Genomic DNA, 24,949 nt, shown 5'->3' with positions numbered 1-24,949 from the left:
TGGTACATTGCTAGCAATGGGGTTAACAATCCACATTACTAACAATCCTTTTCTTATTGTACTTGTATCCACCACTCCACAATTCCTTTCAGTCACTCAAAGGTTGACTGGAAGAAATCCCTCTTTTGGGATAAGTCCGCCATTGTACCATTCATTTATTTTTAAGACATATGTATCTATTAATATTTTGTACAATAAAGAATTACAAACAAACAAACAAACAAACTAACAATCCCCTTCTAGATGGGGGACCTATCGACTGTTGCCTCTGATGTTCTTTTATGCGAATTTGTTCAAGATTTGTAAAACAGTAATTTCATTCCCTGCAATTTCAGCATGTTTTGCAAGTGGGATAGTACATTTTGTACCTGTGGTGCTGGTATATATATATGTATATCTATATACGCCAATATACATAACCAGCGCTACAGACAGACTATTTTTAATCAGATAGACCGTTAACTTTTTGCATTATTCGTATAATTTTCATTCATAAAAAAATACGATTCCTCCACTTTGGTATACATATAGATTAATAAAACAATTTTTCTAACTAATCTAGTTAAAAGCATGCGCTAGTATTAGTTATTAGTCTGTCTAATTATACAGTTTAAACAACATTTACAATTAATATTTCTTTATTGATGTTTAACTTTACTTCTGCGATGATGAAACACTTCGTTGTTTCGTTGTATTTTAGTAAAAGCTTTTCTCTCTTATTGGAATTTGCTTTAGGAGGCTACTCCATTTTGTATGCTATCTTGTTTATTGAGAATGAAATCAGCATTGCTAGTGACAACTTTTGTTTCGTCATCGCTGTTTTCCGATGAGGAGTCTTCTCCATTTTCTGTTGTCAAGTCTTCTTCGTTTTCTGATAGACTTTCCGTTACGTTTTCTACAACTGAACCAGTATCAGATGTTTCTTTCAAATCCTCTTTAGATATTTCATTACTCTTATTGTCTTCATTATTTTTAAAAATTATTAGTCTATTTGATTCATCCTGCAATGTTTCATTTTCATAGGCTTCTTTAATACTGTTTCTGTATTTTAAGTCTTCTGGGTCAATGTGAGCAACGAAATAAGGTTCTAAAAAAAGAATAGGAATAATATGGTATTTATTAATTTTTGTCTTTAAAGACCGTTTTCAACCGACTCCAAAAAAAGATTTAGGATCTTCTTTATTTGATCGCATTTAGTACTATGTTATTCTATAGTTTTATCAATTGTATATTTATAGATGATTTCTGGTGACATTGCGGAGTTAATTTTTTTTTATAAATACATCTGTTAATCTATAGATTACTTTTGTTATGCAAAACTATTGATGTTAAACAAATTTAACAAAAATTCGTTAATACGTTCTGCATTGATTGAATTTTTTTGTGCAACAAAAAATCTTGTGACCGATACTTACGACATTTAGTCAAACTGCTGAGTAGTTTGATTTGATAGATCATGGAGTTGCTCATGATAGCAATTATGTGAAGTTCCAGTAAATGTTTGAAGTTTGCTATCATTGTATTGGCTGGGCCTTCTAGGGCCAGCGACTCTGGCCTAAATGAAAGATATTACCAATAATTGTAGTATGTCTAATATTAATTTAGTTAAAATTTTAGCTATGACTGCCCTTTCTATTATCTGCATTTAGTAGAGAATAATACCAAATACATGAAATTACAGTTCCCACGTAACATTGTTACTTACCATTGGATACTTACTCAGATTCAATTTTCATATAGGTACATATTTGTGTTCGCAAAATATAAAAGTAGGTATTTAGTTTATAAATGGATTTGAAAATGTTAAGCAACTATGCATTTTAACGAGAGTATTCTTTAAACCAGGGAATAGCTAGCAAATCTTGCAATCAAGCTGCTTAGCAGTAAAAATAGTAGGCAGGTAGATAAACTTTTTTCTCCTTTGGCATAGATACATTGTACAGTGTATTTTTTTTAAAAATAGAACCTTTTCTAAGTTTTAACTAACTTACTTCATTTGTTGCATGAACTCAAAATTTATGTCGACAGTTTCCGAATCTTTGACAAGTTTTATGCTCATCAATGACGTGAGCTCGTCTGCAGACAGGATCAGCTGACCATTTAGAGGAGGTACTCCCGTAGTCAACACAGCATCGTAGTTATACACAGCCTGAAATATTTGGAGTACAATTATGAATGCGCAATAGCATAAAAATATATATTAATATAGATAAAAATAGTATACGTTTAGATATTTGTTTTAGGATGACAATGGAAATGGAACGGTGCAACTGTTTACGCTAACAGTATATGCTAGCGAGGTGCCAGCGGAGGATGATGCGTTTAGTCACAGCTGGCCATTACAGCTTCACTGAACGATAGACGGAGAGCGCAGATGGCACTTCAAGTCAGCGGAAGGACTTATGCAGCGGCTGAAGCCTAACTCCTGCCTGATAAGGATGATAGTATGAGTATGAAGTTTGGTTATATTTGTCACAATGGTTCCAGGGAGCGTTGCGTAGAGATCACCTCACATGGTAAATTATTATCAATGTTCATAGTGACATTATTACCATTCCCTTTTCAGGTATACATATTAATGGAGATTATCGAAATACCTAAAAAATATACTGTAAATTACGAAAGTAAGATATCAGATATTAATTAAATGTATTTATGTTCGAACTGTTTCTGCACACATTATCTATTTATTCATCTTTTAACACATAGGATGTACGACGGAATCTGTCAATAACTTAATGCAAAATATAATCCATTTGTCTATAATAACCTTCAGATTGCTGAATCCAATAATGACGTCCGTCTTACGAATATTTTCGCCTTTTACTCGGATGCCAGTAGCGACTGAGCGTCTGTACATGCTATCCAGTCCATGTAGTACTCCATTTTTCAACTTCAATTCCTATAAAAGAAGAACAAGTTTTGTATAATAATAACAGTAACAAACCAATATACGTCACACAGCAAATTCTAGCCCTGAACTAAGTTGAGCTTGTACTATGATATAATACGGAACAAGTAATAAAAACACTTAAATGTATATATATATATATATGTATAAAACGTTTAGACTAAATAATCATGCTCGTGAATACAATTTGTTATATCGTGCGAGAAATCGAACTCGCAACCATCGGAAGTAAGCTAGGCCGCTTGACTACACAGGCCATTTCTATGTACATAAATGTGGACATAAAATTAACAAAGGAAAACTCTTCTGCAATTATTCGCTACAATATTTTTTCTTAGCTACACGGTAAGAGAAAGAATATTAAAATACAATAGCAGGCTGTCGCATTCTTCGAGTAATTAAATGTGCTGTTCTTATTACCCACGTTGTTTTATTTCTTTCTGCTTTTATCGCCGACCCCAGAACCAGTTAGAATAGCAAGTAAAATTATTTATATTCTATAAGTATTAATTTTTCGAATATTAGGCACTTCCTTTTTATGGTTTTGCATGTTCTAATCCTTTTTTCTGAATAAACTTTATGAAACTTATATTATATTATAAATATACCTTTACGACTATTATCCCAAATGTGACGGCTAGAGGCATAGTGGACGGAAATCTTTATATGGTTAAACATTTAAATCCAATGTGTAGGGCGGGCCTACCACCCTCTCTATAATTGCTTTGGTTCTTTATCAGTCTTGCCACCACCGGAGTGTAAATTAGATATATATATAATACAAAGTTTTTTGAAGCCAGCTAGATTTAAACTCAAGACCTTTCGCTTTATGTTGTGGTGTTAAACCAATAGGACGCTCTGTAATAATACTGACGTTATTATCCAAAATATGGTTGTAAGATGTGATGTTACATAACTGGAATATAATTTGACCCTCCTTGTAATTGTATAAGGACAAGATCAAACAACATAACGCGCCTCTTATGTGTGTGGCCTTTTATACGTTATATTATTTAGAAGCTACTCTGCTCAGTGTATACCTATACATATAAGTATCTACTATTTTATAAAAGGCGATAATACAACACATTTTGTTAATTATATACATACATATATTTCTGTATTTATCTGTTTTTATATTTTAATATTAATTATTAAACTGCACCGCCTTATTATTTGTGATCAACGCGACGGTTGACTGGTAGAGAATGCCATCAGGCATTATGTCCGCGTTGTATTCAATTTTGTGTACAAAAGAACAAATATAGAAATATATATATGGATAGACATAGTTAATTATAACTTTTCTGATTCATCCCCTATCATATTCTCATAGAGATCGTAATTAAGACGGTTCAAGTCAATGTTCCTTCAAAACTAAAGTATTCTTCAGACAGGGCTAGATTTTCACCCGCCCCATAAGTCCTTCTGCTAGTTTTTATATTATCATCAAAGTTCTTACTTACCACACCGTTGGTAGAGAATATTGAAAACATTGGTAATTTTACGGCGGTTGCTTTTAATTTCTGCAGACGTCTTTTCATGAGTGACAGCGCGGTATCCACGTATTCGTTCAGAGTTAATGCTTTATTCTTATCGTATTCCCTTATAACAATAAGAATTACATTGCAATAAACCAATATCATCTTTATTTATGTATATAACAGTGATGGTTCTCTTTTCTTTTATTTATGCGATTGGAGTTGCAAACATGCTACCGGATCAGTTGCGGATATACATACATTCACGTTATTATGCGTTGTTATTAATATAATCCTTTAGATTAAGATTCATGCTCAGAAGAGATACTTAGGAGAGACTAAATGTGGAAATAAAGTCCAACATACGATGCGATACGATATCCCATCCACTTTAATACCGTAGTTGAAACAGAGCTTATGATTAAACTAGTGGCGGAAATATGTAAGCGAGACAAAGGCGTAGACGACAAAAAATACTATTTATGGTTAATGTGATCAAAGTACAGTACATAAAGTACATAATTATTACTACTAAGCTGCTGTTTCTTGAATTCTAAATGTATGACGTTGCAGAATAGTAAATTTTCCTTCTTTTGCATTAATCACGTCTCTTATTTGTTATTGTGTAATTATTTATTTAAAAAAAACATAAATTGAAAAGATCAACACACAAGTTCCTTGCTCATTCCTCTTGTGATGAGTCTGCGTTCCGAATGAGGAGTAGAATAAAAAAAATATGACTATTCAAATGAGCTTGAATTAAGATTATTTGAGTAAAGATTATTACTATTTCTATAAATTATTTCCTGATCTCAAAAGTTGCTACGCATGAGATAATTCTGTGATGTCCATGTTGCAGATCATATTAACTGGCGACGGTTAATATTTCAATAAGAGAGCCCCCTTTTTGTTTAAGATTAAAAAAAAAATGAACCATTATTGCAATTTGTATAAAATAAAAATGAGACATACTGAAATTTTGCGTTAGATGCGGGCCCGGCCAGGTCGATATATAACAGGTAGTCGTTGAAGTAGTCTCGCAGCCACTTGTCGAGATCCACCTTCAAACGTTCTAGAAACTGTTCTGTCAAGTATAATAAATTAAATTAAACAATAAATTAAGAATAGTAGCACACAGAGCCGTGGTCTAGTGGGTTACTTCTTCGACAAAGACAGAAAGTAGTTGAAAAATAGAAGACACCATAAATCGTTTTGTGTCAATTTATATTACTGAAGTAATTCATTTCTTGTAATGAAAACACTTAAAACTAAACATTAATCAGAAACACGGCATCGGCTGTAGGTACCTATACCCATTGCCATGGTGAATAAATCGAAATATAGGAATGTCATACAGAATTATATACAAAAGATAAAAAAGGCAAGCTTTTAGGGATTTCTTAAGATGAGTCTACAGTGAGAGCGTCTTTGAAATGAAGGTACACCAAATTGTATGCAGTAATTAACAACTAGGTGGTTTTTGTTTTTAGCCTCCGACGCAATAAGAGTTCTAACTTATAATTTTGTATCTGTGTGTGATCGATTCTGATGAAGTTTTTTTTAAATGTGACGCTTATGTTCCATAATGTATTGTTAATTTTACAATTATTTATAGCTGTGAAAACCTTATAATGCGAACATTTGAACCTTCAGGATCACTGTAATCTGTTTGGTTTAACAATTTCTTTAGGTAGTATAAACTGATAAAATATGGGAGATTATGCCTTAGGTTTTGAAAGCATGTATAAAATACAGTGACTATATATGCCGGGGTACATGGTTGATTCTTTATCTTTTATATATAAATAGGTATAAATCATTACTTACCTATATTTCTGCGATGCAAAGATATCGACGGGCTTTTAGTTGTTTTGTTGGAGTACTGAAACATTTTTTACTAAAATATCAGTTTAAATTATTTAAGATTCATGCATTACAAGGAACTAGCTTTAGAAGTGACTAGCTTAGTGCCTAAAAATGATCGCTGCAAATATTATATGTACTTATAAAGTGAAGTAAATCTTAACAAAATATATTATGATATAACAGCATACCATAATACAGTTTATGTCAATAATAATATAATATGATAATAATATCTCAGGACAATTCATACTGCGCCATCTAGTTACAAGCTAGCAGAGCTTGTCTTATGAGTACTGCATAACTAATTTTTTTTGTAATACTGTAATAATAAATATAAATGTAATACATAATATACTTAGCAAATCCCAGACTGACAAAAACAATCATAGTCATGAATACAAATGTTTGTATGCAATAATAAATATGTCGTTTGGAGAGTAGTAATTGCTACTTTCATTTTAAATAGATTCGTTTAAAAAGATTTGTATTTGAACAAGCCATTAAAAGTCTATTTTGTTATTCATTAAGCTAATTTATATTATATTTATTTTTTAATATTTATATATAATATTTTATATTTATTTAATATTACCTATATTTGAAGAAGTACATATATATTTGCACAGAAAATCATTATCTAATCAGAAATAACTAATGTTGTGTTTTAAAACAATAAATCTTGTACCAAGAGTTCAGAGATCTGCTTTATTTGATTATTACACCGTCACGATCAATAGATCGACTAATTGAAATATAATATTATTAATTAACTAGAAACACTTACACTCATAAGTATATCGTCAACTTTAATTGCTGATATAACCAATTCAATAAATAGTCTTTCTTGTACCAGACGGTATCTGCCTTTCATTTTGTACTGCACATCTTTTAGAAGAAATCTGAAAAAGGAATTTAATAAAGACATTTTAAATATACTATAATATTGGCCTTGAATTTAATTTATTATTATTTAATTAAGTATAGTGTAGGTAAAAGTGAATGATAAAAGTACTTACTTAATAAGAACACAGAACAAATTACACAGTGTCATCTAGTCCCAAGCTAAGAGATTGTGTTATAAATTTTAAGCGACTTGATATATAATATATATGAAAAGAACCAGACAAACAATCGCTCACTTGAATGTTTTTATTGTGCGAGGAATCGAACCCACGGATATTGGAAGTAAGGTGGTGTGCTAAACTAAGTCCACCGAGACCTAAATTATTCATCTGGAATTAACCAAGATTACTACTAGAGGAAATCGTGTAAACCCTCTCTGGATCAGAGGCTGTCTGTTCAAGCATCGGGTTATCGTCATTCCAATTACATAAAAACTTCTATGAATATAGGTTTGAAGGTTTTATAAATAAACTTACCTCTAAGAAATATGGAATATGTTCATCGTAATCCAGTCTAGTCTGATTTGAAAAACACTAACAACTCTGTGTGTAATGTTAGCTCCGTAACCGTAACCGAAACTATCGGATGTCCGTTATAAAATATACTAGGTAGTTCGCGGCAGTTAGATAGGATTGATAGTACCAACTTACGGACATTAGTATTTGACACCACAGTTATACCATATACCAGCCATGTTAAAAATCTTGGCCTTTACATGGACAACAACCTTAATTGGAATCGACAGGTGAATGAGGTCAGTAGAAAAGTCATAGCTGCCTTACGGTCCTTATACAGGTTTAAAAACTTTCTTCCGGTTGGTACTAAACGTCTTTTAGTGCAGTCTTTGGTATTACCTATAATTGACTATGGAGATGTGTGTTATTCAAATCTTAACCAAGACCTCCTTAATAAAATGGATCGTTTACTCAACAATTGCATACGTTTCATATTCGGTCTACGTAAATATGACCATATCTCACACTTCCGCGCTGAGCTGAAATGGCTTCCTATTCGCCAGCGCAGGAGTGTTAGAATTCTCTGTCAACTCTTTTCTGTTCTATACGATCCACTAGCTCCTCAGTACCTCAAAGAAAGATTTCAATTTCTAAGTTCATCACATTCTCGTGATCTTCGCTCTTCATCTAATCTCCTGCTTTATACTCCTTCTCATCGCTCTAATTTCTCATCTCAATCTTTCACGATTTCTGCCATTAACCTTTGGAATGCACTTCCTGTTGGCCTTAGAAGATGTCAAACCAAATTTACCTTGAAGAGGTCCTTGCGTGAACATTATTCCAAATTTATTTAATAGTATTCAAGATATGTTATTATATAAACTCCATGAGATTATATGAATATTTATTATATGTAGTTTAAATTTATATTTTATTTATATGTAATCCATAAACTTATATATTTTATATTGGTATATATTTTATATAAAAATACTAATATTTTTATATATTTGCATCTGTATATATATGTATTATTTTTCTGTATCTTTTTGTTATAATTTTTGTTTTTTTTTTCTTTCAAATAATTATTAAAGTGCACCGCCTTATTATCTCTGATCAACGCGACGGTTGACTGGTAGAGAATGCCATAAGGCATTAAGTCCGCCATGTATACATTTTTGTGTGCAAAAGAATAAATAAATAAATAAATAAATAAAAAATATTCGTAACCTTAACCGAATCCGAAATAAAAGTTACGGATAATATCGGATAGGGGCGGAGCCTAATTGGGACACGTTATGTAACCATTTTATTAGCTACTTGCATTTTACTTTTGAAATTCCTTCTAAAATAATTATCCGTAACCGAAATTATCCGAAACTAACGGATAATCGGAAATAATTTCATATCCCAATCCGTATCCGTATCCGGTATAATAATCATTCCTATATCCGAAACCTAACCGTATCCGACATTTCATATCCATAACATCCCTGGTGTAAACCCACTTACTCGCCTAGGAATATTACTAAAAATCCCTTTCCGAAAGTGTAGGTATGTTAGGAAGTAGCTAACTAATTGTAGTTTTGATTGCCACGCGGTTCCGGTAGAAACCATCATGGTTAATTTCTGGTGATGAGAATAGCTATGATCTCTATGATGGTCTAACTCTCCCGACTTCACGCACGGGTGCACGATCCATTATCATATATACAAAAAACTCACTCGATTTGTCCAAATGTTGGCGTGTAGTACAGAATGGAGGGGTTCTTATCCGTCATGGACCTCTCATAGGTGCCTATAAGATGCAGGTCGTTCAGTGATATCCTCGACTCTAGCTGCATGTTGAGAAGATCATTGTGGATGTAGTTTACGTGAAAGTGTGTATCATTACGTAGCTTCAATCGATGGAAGAAACTGAAGAAGCAATAATGAAAAAACGAATAAAATTAAAGTCTATTAAAAAAGAATATTACCTACACTGTGTCTCAAGATTTTAATGTTTTTAACTTCTGAAAAAAAAAAGTGGTGTTATAAGGTTGACGTATATATATTTCTGTCATGCGGCATATAGCTCTTAAACGAATGGACCAATTATGATAAGGCTTTTCTGTTTGAGAACTGACGTGACCGAGATGGTTCTTAGTTGCTATCTATTGTATATTGGTCTGATTACTGTTTTATTTTAACAATTGGAATAAAAAATTATCTTACAATTCACCTGATGGTAAGTAGTAAGAATAAGTAGTGCGCGTTGCTGTTTATGAAAACTAAGATATGCCTCGTATCCTGTAATTTCACTACCTTATCTCAACCCTTTTCTTTAGGGGGGTTCCTTAAAAATTTTTCAGTCTGTTTTTAGAGCAGGATACAGTATTACAGTTAGTTATACGATACTTTACAGAAATTTGATATGACATTGAGGTATAAGACTGTAATAATAACGACATTTATAAATAACCTTCGTTATGAATTCAATCTAATGGCGAAGGTACTATATTGTTTATATATGTAAACAAAAGTCCCTATCAATATTATATTGAATGTTAATATTAATTTAATCTCATGACGAAAAAACATTCAATTGTAAAAATAATTTACTTTGCTTTGCTGTTAGTAAATAAACAATAACTCGAAATACAATATCATTCATTTTTCGTTCAATTACACAATCTGTCTAGAGGCCTCTTTATGAACGAAGTACTAATGATATCTTTATTATTACTTTTTTTTAGTTTCTTGACAGTGGCACTATTTTTTTTTTTCACAACCGATTAAATTAATAATAATAATAATATAAATTTTTATTTATAGGAACGGTAAACCAGCTATTGGCCTCCCAGATGACGAGATGATAAGTGGTAATAGTTGTGGTTTCAACTAGATGAATAACACTATGCATATTACAAAATACACTATACTATGCCCTAAAATGATTAAAATTTTGTCACGAGAAACGTTAACTCATTAATAATATGAACTCATAGGAACCTTATAGGTAAATAAAACTGTAATTATTAATAATGATAATAATTAAAGACAATTCAGATAGCAGTATCAAGTCCTAAGTTAAGCAGAGCTTGTTTTAAGTACTGGATAACTGACAGGAATACTTATATAACTTGTTTTGTAAATATGAAATATATAGAAAACAGACTATTAGAAACAATCATATTGATGAGTACAAATATTTGTATCGCGTGAGCAATCGAATCCGCGGCCATTGGAAGGCGGTGTGCTAATCCGCTAGACCACCAAGGCCGTCAATTGTATGACCTTTTTTGACTTACAGCATGGAGTTCTGCATCCTCATCATGCAGTGGCCACCAAGGTTGAGACCAGCAGGTATTTTGCTTTGACCACCATCCTGCTGTTTTGCTCTATCGGAGATACCTCTTGATTTAATGAGCATCTGGACGGAACAAAGACCTTGTGTACAAAACTTATATGCTTAAAACAATTTGGCTAATCATTTTTTTAAGTTTCATTATTTACAGAGGCTGAAATTATGAACAGAATCTCAGATTTCAACAGCAGTAGTAACAGTAGTAACAATACATTACAGAAAATCCCGTGTATGGCACATGTTTTACCATCGGACTTAAAGTAGTAGGATATGTCTGGGACTCTGTATTACATCGAACTTTCGAAAAGCGCAAACTATTATTTTTAATTTCGATGGTTACAAAATTCTTACTTCCCCTTGCGTTCCTGCAGATCAGTATTGGGACCAACAAAAACGAATCTATCTATTAAATCGGACAAAATTAGGTATGGTGTAATTTCTGATATTTATTTAGCTAAATTACAGTTTTATACGGGGAACAATATTATCTAAATATGTAAAAAATATATAATTTTGAAACATTTCATTTTAACTCACTTCGAGCATTTCTTTGTCAAAATTGTCACCACCGATGGCTTGTTGGAAGCGATCACGTATGTCAGCATATATCTCTATAAAAGTTAAGCAAATTTGTATTAATGGTACGTCCATGAAATGAAAAAGCTTCTTGATTTCTTTCAAATTATATTTTTGAGTGTAGGTAAGTCTATTAGATTTTTTTACCAATCGCATTTCTATGAAGATTAAATATCTTTATAGAAACAGGAGATAATAATCTATGTGACATGCAGATGTTTCGCTAGTTTTCAGACTCCGGTCGCTTTCTGTGCTTTAAACGTAACATTTTTTATATAATTATTAGAATCGAATGGATACCCAGCGTTATGTGTACATGTATGACTGTTTATATTTGGTTTCCTTAAATAACTAAACCTACTTACTATCTAATGCATCTATGTTAGTGAAGTGATCTTTGGCATTCAATGTCAACCAACAGTTTCCATCTTCTTTTGCTGGTTTATTTAAATCAATTCTATTTTCATTCGATTGATCGGACTGCTCAGTTGACTTGTATGGATCTTTAATGACTTCTGCAATGTAGACGACAGAATTTAGAAACATATCTCTTCTATTTGATATTTAGCAACATCTTGAATATTTTTCAAAGTTCGATTGACTGTCATTAAGTTAAGTAATTATTAAAATAAAAGGTTTATGTTGCTTTTAACCATTACCATCAGTTTTGTTTATGAAACGGGGAAATATAACACGGAATGAACAAATATGTACAGTAATATGTAATTGTAGATAATTGTTACACAAAGTGATTAATACAAATCTTTTGTACCGAATATGCCATTTAACCAAACAATTTGTGGGTATATTACGAGTTGATAGTAGGTATATAAGGGTAAATAAAAGTTTAGCAGTTCTCATTTATTTAGCAGTTCAATTTGTATTAATTGTGATGTTATTATGCACAAAAATGTGTATTAGGTTACTAATAATATGATTGAATTATTTCTTTATACGTTAGAAAATTATTCAAGTATCAATTATTATGAAAATACATACAAAGATGATACTCTTTACATTTGAATAATAGTTGATGGTTGAATACTGAAATTTATGAAACGAAAGAAAAATATTATTTTTATCATCACAAGCGAAACTTGAGTTTGTCAATATTTATCTTACAAATGGTAAAAAAATAAGGATATATACCTATACGTTTTCTGTTTTATACCTTTATAATAATAATTTCATTGAACAGTAAATTTGGGTGGAATCATAACTAAATATACGTACACAGAAAAAACTTGCTCAACCCACATGTTTCTAATGTACTCGTATACTAGCTGTCCCGGCAAACGTTGTTTTGCCATATAAATTAATAACGCTATAAAAAAATAGGACTTGGTGACAGAAGGGTGAAAATTTACATAGAGTTGCATGTATTTTTTAATGAAACATAATAAAAAGACATAAATAAAAAAAATATATGTGATGTTTTTGATGCATTTCAGTTATTGCTACATTGTCTTTTCCATAGTTCGCAGATGTATATTAAAATATTTTCTTTAACATAATCTACGTGTTTTCAACATTTAGATAATCATACAGTCCACCGACAACAATTTAATATACCCACACAGCATTATAGATTTATTCTATTCTTTTCTATCCTGTAAACCTGAACAAACCTGTTTAATCATGTAACAAAACATGTAGACATTTTAACAAATTTTCATAATTAATTGAAGAAAATATTTGAGATAGAAGCTTTAGCAGAAACATCAAAAAATTATGTTTGCATTTATTTTACGTCTTTTCTCTTTGTTTAAATCTAAATTAGCGACAAAAACCAACACTGTGATATCTTTTTTCACTAATTAGTAGCTTTACAGCAAATAAGTCGTCGTAATCATCATTCCGTGTCTCATCTCGTTCATTTCATTAATTGAGGTTTTTCAATATGTTTTTAAATGAAAAAATAATTTATAAATAGAATATTTAAAAATGACACGTAATCATAGATCATATTCATTATTTGTATTGTATAAAAAATGTATTTGTTAAAGTATTACTACAACAAAATTAAATTATTATTTAATTACTTATCCTTATTTGACTGAATACTTTACTAACTAACCCATGGAACATCACAGTCAAACTTGTATAGGCTTATAATTTTGTACATGTTAGGTACATGTACAAACCTATTTTAATTCATTTTTCGATATATGTAACATGACAAATATCGAAAAATGAATTAAAATAGGTACTATTTTGGTATTTTACAAAGGATTTGCTACCAGTAAATAGAAATACTAATATGAAGCAAGTGCCAGGTCAATAGTTAATAAAACATGCAGTTACAAAAGAGTTATTTGCTTTAATAATCACTCCAATTATATAATTAGACTTACTTACAATCTAAAGAATATAATTTCAGTCGTTCAAGATATTAACCAAATAAATATCTTTGTAATTATGATATTAGAATATTAGATGAGGTATAGGACATTTGGTATTAAATAGAGACAACCTATGAGAGGGATATTTTTTGCTGTAATCACTTTCATAAAATAATCAACAAAAAACACTATATCTATACACTAAATAATAAAGACATTTTTCTGATTGATTGACTGATCAATCAACTTATGCGTTAAATGGCTAGGCGTTAAAATGAGATTTGGTATATAATAGATTTTATTGTGCATCTATCCATAGGTATATGACATCCACTATAAAAGAGTTTCCAGAAGTTTCCACGAGAATAGAATATAAGGTATTATGGCATATAAAACGACGGTAAATAACAAGTTAAAATTTAACGTTACGATTGTCACAATATATTCATATTTTTGTTAATTCAAGTAAGTAATATTTTATTCAACTTAATAAGTATTTATCCGGAAATACAAAACGCTAGACCAATTTCCGTCGGGCGGATTTAAAGTTATAAATAACTTCATTTTCTGTCTCCTTTATAGGTGGTTGTTTAAATAACATCATTTATCTGATGGATTTTATTTAGCTAAATATTTTTATAATAAGTAAGTATAGATACTGTGTGCACTTACCCTTATGACGAAATAACTCTAACACGTCTTATTGGTTATACTATATATTTAAACAAGTATTTACTGCGATTATTGTAAAAAATAGTAATATTTTGTAATAATGATGTATTTTATATAATTATATTAACAAAGAAATTCACAGATATAGAGTAAAGGTTGGAAATCTTATTCCGTATCTATCTACCTACATTGTATGTATATAACAGCGAAACACATCTGAACTAATGCGAATGGTCTATTTTGTTTATGGGTTCGACCCTTCCATCAATAATGGTGAACTCTGATGAAAAATAAATTGGTTTGGAATCCTTTTTAAGATCAATGGAATTTATTTACCCTTCTATTTCTTACGTTAGAAGTCATAAAAGTATATTTTTGTATTATAATATTTTGTTTTCAAAAATGTATTTTTTAACATTATAAGTATATTTTGTATTAGATACGAGTATACAAAAGATACAAAAAATAATGTACGAATAATAAGATAATGTACTATATGTCGTTATATCAACCTTTACCTTAATAGAGAAAGGTAATAGAGTATTCCCAGGCCTGGCTAACTATCATTATTATATTAGAACACCAGTATTACGTACGGTACTTATTATGCGTATGGAGAGGGAAAGGAGAAGGGGAATGAATTTTGAGTATGGAAGCAATTATTCAAGCAAAAAGGAGCAGGACATTGTCGACTACATACGGACCAATAGTAACCTGACGTTGTGGGTGAAGCAGCTGGAGTCGAGTAACAGCGCGAGTTTCAAGGCGTTTGTGGATTGGGGTACTCATCAACATGTCTACTACTTTCATAAAAGAGGACTACTGGCAGAAGGGGGTGATATATTGTCGCTACCGAGGCTGATTGCCGTCATCAGTACCGTGACCATACAGACAATTATTTATATTTTATATTAGATAATTTTTATTTATAATATCATTCATATCTATGTTAGTCTATAAGTAATTTATAATAGGCTCCATTAGTGGTCTAAATTTAATAAACAAGTAACTATTATTGTATGTGATTACCGAATTAATTAATTACGGAAATTAGCAATATATTAGGAATCGAATGTCCAAATTAGTACCTAGTACCTATAAAAAAAATACAATTACGTACCATTATTGTCCAACTCTACTAAATCACCATTCACAACATAGAAAATTGCATGCGAACATAATACAGCGATGCATAAAGTACTTATCATGATTACCAAAGCAAATTATTCAGTTGTTTCAATATTCAGAATTCCTTAAAGAGTTTGGTTTGCTCATGTTTTCCTATCAATAAAAATTTAAATTACTTTCAAAGATTAAAATTAATGCCTTACTGATTTATGATTGCACACATTTTGACATTCAATCTTTGTTTCTATTCAATCGGAACATTTTACGTAACTGTTGTAAACATATTTTCTACATTGTTTTAAAAAATAATATTCACAATATTTATGAGGTTATGCAGTACTCGATAATAGAGACAAATTAAGAATGCATATATTTTTTATTCTGTTTGTGGCAATTATTGCTTTCGCCGATGTATATTCATCGGAAATTGATAAAACCGTGATGGAATATTTTAAGAGCGGTAGGTATTTTGTGCATATTTATTAGTTAGTCTCATTATTGCCTAATAGTAATCCATCAGACTAACGAATGAAATTTATAATTATCTTACATTTTTTTAATGGATGATAATGGAATGATGCACTCGTCTGCGCAAACGGTTTATGCTAGTGGTACACTAGTGGACGATGATAAGAAAGACATGAGGTCAGATCAGTTAGCCCATCTCACAAATTCAGCAGGAATTTATAATGACGGTTCCCAAGAAAGACCGCGTGGAAGTTACCCATACCACATTACTAACAATCCCCTCCATAATAATCACATCATCCACTATCGGTGCCCGCGGTTTCATCCGTATGAAATTTATAGCCTATCTGTGTTATTCAGATGTATAAACTATATTACTGTAAAGTTTCATCAAAGCATCAGCTTTGAAATTTTGTGTGACAGAGTATCAAACATCGATCCATTCAACTATTCATCCATTCTTACAAATTTTCGCGTTTAAAATATTAGTAAGATCTTATATTCATGTATTATTATGTAGACCTTAGTATTTAATTTTTTTTTATTGATTAAAGTAAAATACTTCTTTACATATACTAAAGAAGCTAGACGTGACACAAGATTGTTCAGATATATTTCTGTTTCTTATGTAATTCGAATGGCCAAGAAGTTGACTGATAGTAAGCGGCAACGGTCGGGCATCACGTTATCATGTGATACCACACAAACGTTGCAATTTTATAGTACTAAGATCTCATCTATCTTTATCCTGTAATTTGTATTAGATAAAACGTAAAAAGTGAATAAAATATGAAGCCAATAAAAAAATTAAACGTGATATACTTTCTAGTATTATATTTTAAAATAATTTTTCTCTTAAAAATATTCAATTTCAGATACTGTTAGATCATTCAAGAAATCTTGGGAAATGTATAGAAAATCATACGAGTCTGCACTTAATTTGGTATGTTCTTGGAATTTTATGACAAAATAACGTACTAGTACGGATATTAAAATTATCGCTATCTTATCTACAAGCATTTTGACTATAACAACTGTTGTTATGTAAATATAAATATTATGTATTATGAGTACCTATAAAACATATCTAAAGCGCAACGCAGCACATGAATATTAATTATATTCTAATAGATTTCAGTGATAAAAGTATAGACGAAAAAATACCTGTATTAATAATTTCGGAATTATTAGTTTAAAATATACGATATTAAATTTTACAACAGGTTTAAATACATACAATTATTATCAGATGAAGACTGATAACTTATACCAGACTTTGTCTGATATAAGTTGTATAACTATATATTGTATTTATAAAAAAAAACGAGGTTTAAGTTCGCAAACATTATACATATCATTATACAACTTATTTGCTCTTTATATTGTGTATAAGCCATCAGATTTCCTTTTTTCAACTTCGCTATTTCTCGAGCTATTTTATATACTTATACATATTTTTTAAAATGCATTTATGTTTTCCGAATTAAAGAAATAATTAAGTACTCGAGATCTCGAAAAATCTGAGATATCTTGAGATCAACATTTCTAATTCCGCGAGATCTGGATCTTGCAATTTCGAGATAAAATTGCTTAGGTACTCTAATTGTATATCAGAAATAAAACAATAATATTGCTTATTTCAGATGCTCAGAGAAAACTACGGTAATAAAGGAATGAATGTATTTGTGAGAAAAATGAAAGACAATAAATTGCTTTCAAATGGATTCTTCTTCTCTGATGGTTCAGTTGATGTGTTAGTATTTATTTATATATCATAATTACATGATATAATCAACCTTAATTTAAATATAATGTACGGTATATTGTATCTGTTGTTAAAGTTAAAGGTTTAACGTTCAACTCTCATTCGGATAGGTCTCCTAAAAATATAAATTATTCTGAAACGTTGTATGTATTGTATAACATTTGTAATGCTTCAATATTGACATGATTTAAATAACATTAAATCATATTCAAATTTGTTCAGCCATTAATATGTGATAAAGTAAGAAACATTTCCATAAACGGTCGTATGTTTTTGATCACCTAATAGTTAACGGTTACTGTAGCTTATAGACACCTGAAACACCAGAGGTGTCTCGTGAGTGTTGCCGACCCGTAAGAAACCTTAATACACCCTTTTTGAAAAATCCCACTCTGTAGTCTCTAGAGAAAACCTTGTCAGGTAGTTAATTTCTACAATCCGAGTGTGCGTGGGAGGAAAATCCTTTGAAAGTGCAGAGTCCTGTGACCATTTAGGTATTTCTGTATTTCGTTATTATTGAGTTTACTGTAATCATCTGTTCAACACATAAGCGAGCTGGCAAGAAGATACAATCATTATTATTCTATATCTAGGTCGTCTGTAAGAGATTGCTTTGAGCGATAAGGTCGCCTTTTGTTTGCATATTTTTATATTGCTCTTTTTTGTAAATATTTGTTTTTTTTATGCACAATAAAGAGTTTTATTATTATTACTATTTCAGTGTTTTAGAAGATCTGTATTTATTAGAACTACCAAAGGTAATAGTAGCAGAAACAACGTTATCATTAGATTCTAACATATTGCATGTGGAAATGATGCTCAGTCAGATGATTGTGGAAGCTACGTACATTTTGTTTAGAAATGAATCGGCAATTGTGTACGCGGGTCGGAAGAATTTAAATGTATCTCCATTTGCTTTGCAACAAGTACATAGAACGGGAGAGCTTGTGTAAGTATTTTTTTCAATTGGAATGGCAAGCAAGCTGAACAACCACCTCGTGGCACGCGTTAATCGACGACTGTATATATGAACTACGACCATCATGTTATCATACAAAGAAAGTGATATAACTAGTTCTTTGCCATTCTGGAAGACTAAGATGTTATGCCACTTATCCATTAATTTCACTGCTATATATTATCGAAAAACAGATTACAAATCAAACTGCTAGACTAAGAGCTAACACTAAGATTCCAGACGCAGACGACTTCAATGTCTAACTCGGTAAAAGTAATTAAATAAATACTTATTGATATTTGAATCTTATTAAATTCTATAATAACATACTACCTTTATATATAGTATAATTTCATTAAACTTGATAGGTGTCGAAAAATAATATCAAGCGATAAATGATGTACATTTTTATAAACCTAAATATAAAGTTTTATTGATAAAATTAATATTAAAAAAATATATATAGCTTAACGGTTGAAGGCTGCGTTTTGTCAGGATTGGTAATAGCGACGTTGATGGGCCAATCAGTCAACTTGGGATACGAGTCATTGAAACTGAATGAGTGCAGATTCAACGTTGAGGTATGTAATCTCATATCTAGATGTTATAAAAAAATTTGAAACTTAGTAACAGTATGCTTTTATCAAGTTACCTGTGAAAGATGATTCTTTACAATATAAAGTGCATGCAACGTCTAAACGCAAAGCGTTAATCCTGATTCTGAGGAAACATCTAATCTAAGACTGGCAACACGTTATTGTTCTTAGAATAATAGTAGAATGATAGAGTAGGTAATCCAAGTATGAGGTTTTGTTGAATATTATATATGTATTTTAAACAAAGCTGCAAAGGATTGTAAAAAAATCAGAAGTAATTGATTTTTCATTTGTAAACCATTATTTTTCTACAAGTAGAAGTGTATTTTTTATACTCATTTTCATGGAATTAACTTCAAGCCTTAACTTTTAATAATCAAATATTAGAATCTGCAACTAAATTCGCACTTCTTTGTAAACAAATTCTGCGTGATCAACTATCTGAATGATGAATGATGATCATTAGGCTTAAGAGGATTACAAATTGCTATATTCCGCCAAAAGAGCCGTCACTATATTTTTATGTCCAGTTTTATTCTAATGTAATAATTCAATAAGGTGCTCGTCTCACCTTTAGGGAATACCTGACCTGTTAAGCATGAGCCTTTTGCTTATTTACAAAACAAATATGCCCTGGGTCATGGTCAGGTACTTGAAAGTCGGCTAATTCTAAGTATACGTGAATATAAAATTTTACAAGACTTATCTTTACTAATATTATAAATGAGAAAGTAACTCTGTCTGTTTGGCTGTCGCGCTTTCACGCCAAAACTACTAAACCAATTTAAATGAAATTTTGTGCACAGATAGTCTATATATAGGCGAAAAAGAGTTGTAAGGGGTTCAAAGGGGAGGTGAAAGATTGTATGGAAGTATCGTTATTTTTAAAACTAGAAGCTTAAAACTTATTTTTATGCTGTTGTTTATTTGACGCGGACGAAGTCGGGCGGGTACAGCTAGTACTAAATAATGATAATACAAACCCATAACGATTAGACAGATATAATTAAATACTTCTTTAAACTCGACGTGATTATTATTTATACATACTTAAATGATAATTTTCTTAATTTTACCTAAATACTTTTTTGTACCTAGAAAACACAAATATAACTACGAATATTATTGTTTGTGTTATTCAAGAATCTAACTCTTATGTGTAGTGTTGATTAATGTAGTAGTTAATGTTAATAAAAAAATATATACATTTAAGATATCTTCAACTGGATTAGGAGCACCACCAGTTATATCCACATATTTCTCAAAAGAACAAGGTAAGTCTAAGTTATCTAAATCTAGTTTAAAATTTTTTTAGTCTCTAGTAATAACCATAATCTATATAAACCATATATATATAATATAATTTAAAGTAATTGAGAGGTATATTTTATAATACAGATTTTTCCATAATTATAAATTTTAAAAATATGCTCTTTTCATGATTCTATTTCATATACATATGTCATTTCAGAGAAGTGAATTTACAATTCATATTTTCATATTATTAATATTGTAAATGCGAAAATATGTTTATTTCGTTATTACATTTTCATAATTAAACTACTGATCAGATCTTAATGAAAGACGTGAAGATCCATAAATCATGAGGACATAAACATATTTGATGTAAAAATAGATTATAACTAAACAAAAATAGACGAAGTTAATGAACCAATTGGGATATTCTTCGATTAATAAGTAATAAAATGTATTTATTTTCAGTTTACCAACTGGGGAATCTTATAATGAAACCGTTACGTGAAGAGCTCATGCCGAAATTACAGGGTGCGATGTTCACCTACATCAACACCACATCAGTATTTCAAACTAACTTGCCCAAGTTCCGGTAAAGTAATTGACATTTACAAGTTATATTTAGTGCATACAACAGCAAATTGGGTTTCAAAACCAGTCCCCAGAGTCATCCAGTGTTGATGTCGGGTAAAAGAGGCTCGCCCTGGAGGCATTGCTGCAACCTCTTAGGTGAATGCGGATGACCCGGTTCATCACAATGACAGAGTTTTATTACAATTTTTTTAATGCAACCGGAACGACAAATTAACTGATGGCCCACCATAATGTTAAATCGTCCGTTGTCCGTCGCTTATGCAAGCCATAGTTGTCTGTTCTATGGGTACAGAGTATTACGGACATCATAGCGTCATGTGACTTTGTATCCTTCTTTGTGGAATGGGATCAAATAATTGCTATTGATTGATTTTTTTATTTATGAATAAGTAATACTGTGGTAATAGTATATGCTAGCGGGGCAAAAGTGGAGAATGACAGCGTAAGCATGAAGTTAGGTCCATTAGTTGATCATGGCAAATTAAGAATAATTAATAACAATGTTTTCCAGAATGGACCACATGGAGGTTTACTTGACATGGTACATTTACTTGCGTTTCATGTTTTATATCTTCTTACGTATTTACATTTTTAATTTCATGTAGTTCTTCATCAGGCTCGCGGGCTTGTATCGTAGAAACTAGAATGACTAAGGTTGTTATTGTAGCAGTAACTATTAATATTTAACGTAGATATGCTCAAGAAAACGTACTTAAACAAACACATGAATATATAAGAGGAGTGGTGAATAAACTTAGCAAGTTGACAGTTGAGGACGGAGTAGATTCTTTACAGATTAATGACTTGAAGTATAACTGGAATGAATTGGTAATTAAATATTAAATTACGCAATAATACGAAATAAATATTACTTGTAATATAGTTCATTCGACTTAGTCATTGTCACTTATTTTTACAGAGAAATAGAAAACAGTATACAACACACTTATTATTGACAAATGTGACATTGGCGGGCTTGGAGACCCTTTATTCTGCTCAGATTGGAGGTCCCTATAGATTTGACTCGATGCGAATCGATGAAATGCTTCGCTACCATTCACTACAGGTAATTTCTTTTGCAATGTCTCATTCAAAGGCACAGACAAAAATATGGCAGATAAAATCAATTTCAGTACTTACACGGTTTAAGTCACTTTACGTGTTAATATTTATAAAATTATTTTAATTTTAATTACTTGTATTATACTGACTACCGGCAGAACATGCTATGTTGGATGATCTCTTTTAACGATATGACCAACTTTGATCACGCTGTCTTTAAACATTTTTGTATTTAAATTATAAAATACAGAAGTATCCTAATGCAATCACAAGTTCTTTCGAATTGCATATATGCTGGTTCAAATCGTCTAGTAGGATGTAAAATAAATGGTTCACAGGTTCGAGGAAAACTTTACATACATAGCGAAGCAGACAATGGACAGCAAGATTTTGCTGCTGAACTGTTAGACGTTGGTGTTCGTGTTACAATTAATGTAGATGTTAAGAAAGTTCGTCCGAAAGAAAAGAAGATGGTTCAAACATTAGTAACTTCTAAAGCGGTGCACAAATTTGAAATTGTGGGTTGGAGGTATGTCTCACTATCATATATTTAAATGTTTCTTTTTTAAAGTCATCTAAAAGGTATATAGTATATATAGTAACCAAATTATAATATTTCCAGAGATATGGAATTGAATCACGTTAATCGAAACTCAGTAGCTTCGCGTGCTCTTATAACAGGATATCTTGTTAACGAGATACCAAAGTGTGTGATTAAACACTTTTCTAGAATATTTAAAAAAGCTATTGGAGAAACAAGAAATAAAAAAAGAAAACCCAATACGAAACCTACAAGCGCTGGAAAAATTCGCCAATATGAAAATAGTGATAGACTAATTAAAATAAATGAAATTAAATCAGATAATGAAACAAGAGATGAAGATCAGAGTAGCAAAGAAGAAAGTGCTGTAGATATATCAAATAAAAAATATGATTTTTTTTCGAGCGAACTTTTCTCTAACAGTCTTTTAAAAAAGCCTTATTTCACAGATAGTCTTATACAACCAGAGAAGACAAATGGTGATGCAAGTAAGCATGAAGACAAACTGACCTCTTCAGATGCTAATCAAAAAGACAATAATGCTGAAGAAGACAAGAATTTTAATGAATTCTCGTCTAACAACAGGGACTATCAAAAATATGAGAACGATACAACAATTTCAGTCGAACAAAATGATGAAGAGGAACCCAATAAAAAAGTAAAGAGTTTTAATGATGACCAGGAAAATAATCGCCATGGAAGTGACATTGAAGACAATAATGACAAAGTCAATAGTAAGAAACATAGACAGAAAAATATATTTTCTGGCATAATGTTTCGCGAAAGTTTCTTTGGAAACGATCAGTACCTTCCATCTGGGTTAGATAATGATTCGAATATTGAAATGTCCAATCTGGGAAGAAAAAATCAAAACAACAAGTATACTGTTTCTAGAAGAAATAAAAAAATAATCACTAAAAAAAGAAACCACAAATTTAGAAATATCTACATGTCTAGTAATAAGATACGTTAATGAACGTATAAAATATGTTTAAAATACATGTATGAAATAATAACTAATACTGCGTTATAATTGTTTGTTACAAACTTATAACTTTATACATAATTTTATATAATAAAGTTATAAGTTTGTAACAAACACTCGTTATATAAATATGTATGTGAGTTTTTTTTTAATGGGTTTGCGAGCGCAAACCCATTATTATTATTTAAAAAAGACTCACATCATTTCACATCATTTCATCATTAGACCAAGCGGTCTAACCTCATCTGATGGGAAATGATGGTTAAACCTAGGTAAATAAACCTAATTGTTACCACTTATTGTTACTAATAGATCCTACAATTTGGCTACTTTTCTATTGTTAAATCCAAGGAGAGAGGAATTTTTAAGCATTTCATGGATTTACCGTGAATTGCCAAGCAATTCCCGTCACTTACGATCTGGTTGTAAGTTTTAGAGGCCACTTTGCGGACGTAGATCAATACTCAACTTCACCGCTCACCTTCTCTCTTTACCCAGACAAATTTAGTAGGAGCCTGCTAGTGCAGTTTTAGATTTACATATTCTTATTTAGAGTCCAGTGCAGTTCTAGACAGGCCAAGATCTTTTAAAACATTGCAAAAAGATTTCGCTAGTATATCTTTAGCTCCCACTTCGATGGCATATACTCGTAAATTAACCCTATAGCCATTTTCGTTAAATCGTTTAACAGGTCGAAATATTTATTTATTTTTATTGCATAGTCTTTAGTATTGTAGTTTTATTTTATACGTGTGTAGGTGAAAAGAAAACTATATAAAAAGAATTAGAATACAGAGATATATATTATGAAACTATATATTTAAAACTAACTATAAACTTAAATACAAATTTAGAAATTCGGAAATGTATTATCAATTCCGATTAGCCAGATACTATATTTAAATATAAGTATAGTATTTCCCATGGTACAGTGAGCTCTGGTAATATTGTTTGGGTGTAGTGTATCAGTAATGTATCCTATAACATAAGTTCTGCTTAGTTTGGTAGTAGATGACGTTGTGTGTACAGTATTCTTTAAAAAGGAA

General features: G+C 30.9%; 3 protein-coding genes across 3 annotated transcripts; 1 reads left to right on the top strand and 2 right to left on the bottom strand.

Moving 5' to 3' along the window:
• Nucleotides 1-695: 695 nt before the first annotated feature.
• On the bottom strand, nucleotides 696-4,510 carry LOC131846759 (uncharacterized). The gene is made up of 6 exons (XM_059196149.1): nucleotides 4,378-4,510; nucleotides 3,520-3,769; nucleotides 2,771-2,902; nucleotides 1,992-2,149; nucleotides 1,416-1,555; nucleotides 696-1,087 (listed from the first exon to the last, which is right to left on the bottom strand). Exons 2-6 carry the CDS (start codon nucleotides 3,556-3,558, stop codon nucleotides 732-734), a joined length of 825 nt encoding a protein of 274 aa, XP_059052132.1. The 5' UTR covers nucleotides 3,559-3,769; nucleotides 4,378-4,510; the 3' UTR covers nucleotides 696-731.
• Nucleotides 4,267-10,269, bottom strand: LOC131846843 (uncharacterized). The gene is made up of 7 exons (XM_059196262.1): nucleotides 10,258-10,269; nucleotides 9,838-9,920; nucleotides 9,342-9,533; nucleotides 7,043-7,157; nucleotides 6,220-6,274; nucleotides 5,365-5,476; nucleotides 4,267-4,516 (listed from the first exon to the last, which is right to left on the bottom strand). The coding sequence occupies exons 1-7, from the start codon at nucleotides 10,267-10,269 to the stop codon at nucleotides 4,267-4,269; spliced, it is 819 nt and encodes a 272-aa protein (XP_059052245.1).
• Nucleotides 10,270-10,564: 295 nt separating this feature from the next.
• On the top strand, nucleotides 10,565-23,891 carry LOC131846842 (uncharacterized). Its single transcript, XM_059196261.1, has 12 exons — nucleotides 10,565-10,614; nucleotides 10,909-10,961; nucleotides 17,024-17,091; nucleotides 17,792-17,901; nucleotides 18,635-18,862; nucleotides 19,338-19,452; nucleotides 20,681-20,741; nucleotides 21,190-21,313; nucleotides 22,008-22,143; nucleotides 22,235-22,381; nucleotides 22,716-22,906; nucleotides 23,000-23,891. Exons 2-12 carry the CDS (start codon nucleotides 10,910-10,912, stop codon nucleotides 23,889-23,891), a joined length of 2,124 nt encoding a protein of 707 aa, XP_059052244.1. The 5' UTR covers nucleotides 10,565-10,614; nucleotide 10,909.
• The last annotated feature ends 1,058 nt before the right edge of the window (nucleotides 23,892-24,949 follow it).

The sequence above is a fragment of the Achroia grisella genome, unplaced genomic scaffold (assembly GCF_030625045.1).
Source record: "Achroia grisella isolate CSIRO2021 unplaced genomic scaffold, CSIRO_AGI_Agris_v1 utg512, whole genome shotgun sequence".
Taxonomy (NCBI): Eukaryota; Metazoa; Arthropoda; class Insecta; order Lepidoptera; family Pyralidae; genus Achroia; species Achroia grisella.
Note: the sequence above shows the minus strand (reverse complement) of the source record. Positions and strands in the feature narration are given on the sequence as shown.

Coding starts and splice junctions, on each gene's coding strand:
- LOC131846759 (XM_059196149.1), bottom strand. CDS start 3,558: ATGCCTCTAGCCGTCACATTTGGGATAATAGTCGTAAAG. Junction 2,150..2,770: donor TTGGATTCAGCAATCTGAAG/GTTATTATAGAC, acceptor CAAATATTTCAG/GCTGTGTATAACTACGATGC. Junction 1,088..1,415: donor CAGCAGTTTGACTAAATGTC/GTAAGTATCGGT, acceptor TTCTTTTTTTAG/AACCTTATTTCGTTGCTCAC.
- LOC131846843 (XM_059196262.1), bottom strand. Junction 7,158..9,341: donor CCAACATTTGGACAAATCGA/GTGAGTTTTTTG, acceptor TTCCTTTTTCAG/ATTTCTTCTAAAAGATGTGC. Junction 4,517..5,364: donor GCATCTAACGCAAAATTTCA/GTATGTCTCATT, acceptor TATTGTTATAAG/GGAATACGATAAGAATAAAG.
- LOC131846842 (XM_059196261.1), top strand. CDS start 10,910: ATGGAGTTCTGCATCCTCATCATGCAGTGGCCACCAAGGTTGAGACCA. Junction 21,314..22,007: donor ACTAACTTGCCCAAGTTCCG/GTAAAGTAATTG, acceptor TATTTAACGTAG/ATATGCTCAAGAAAACGTAC. Junction 22,382..22,715: donor TTCGCTACCATTCACTACAG/GTAATTTCTTTT, acceptor AATGGTTCACAG/GTTCGAGGAAAACTTTACAT.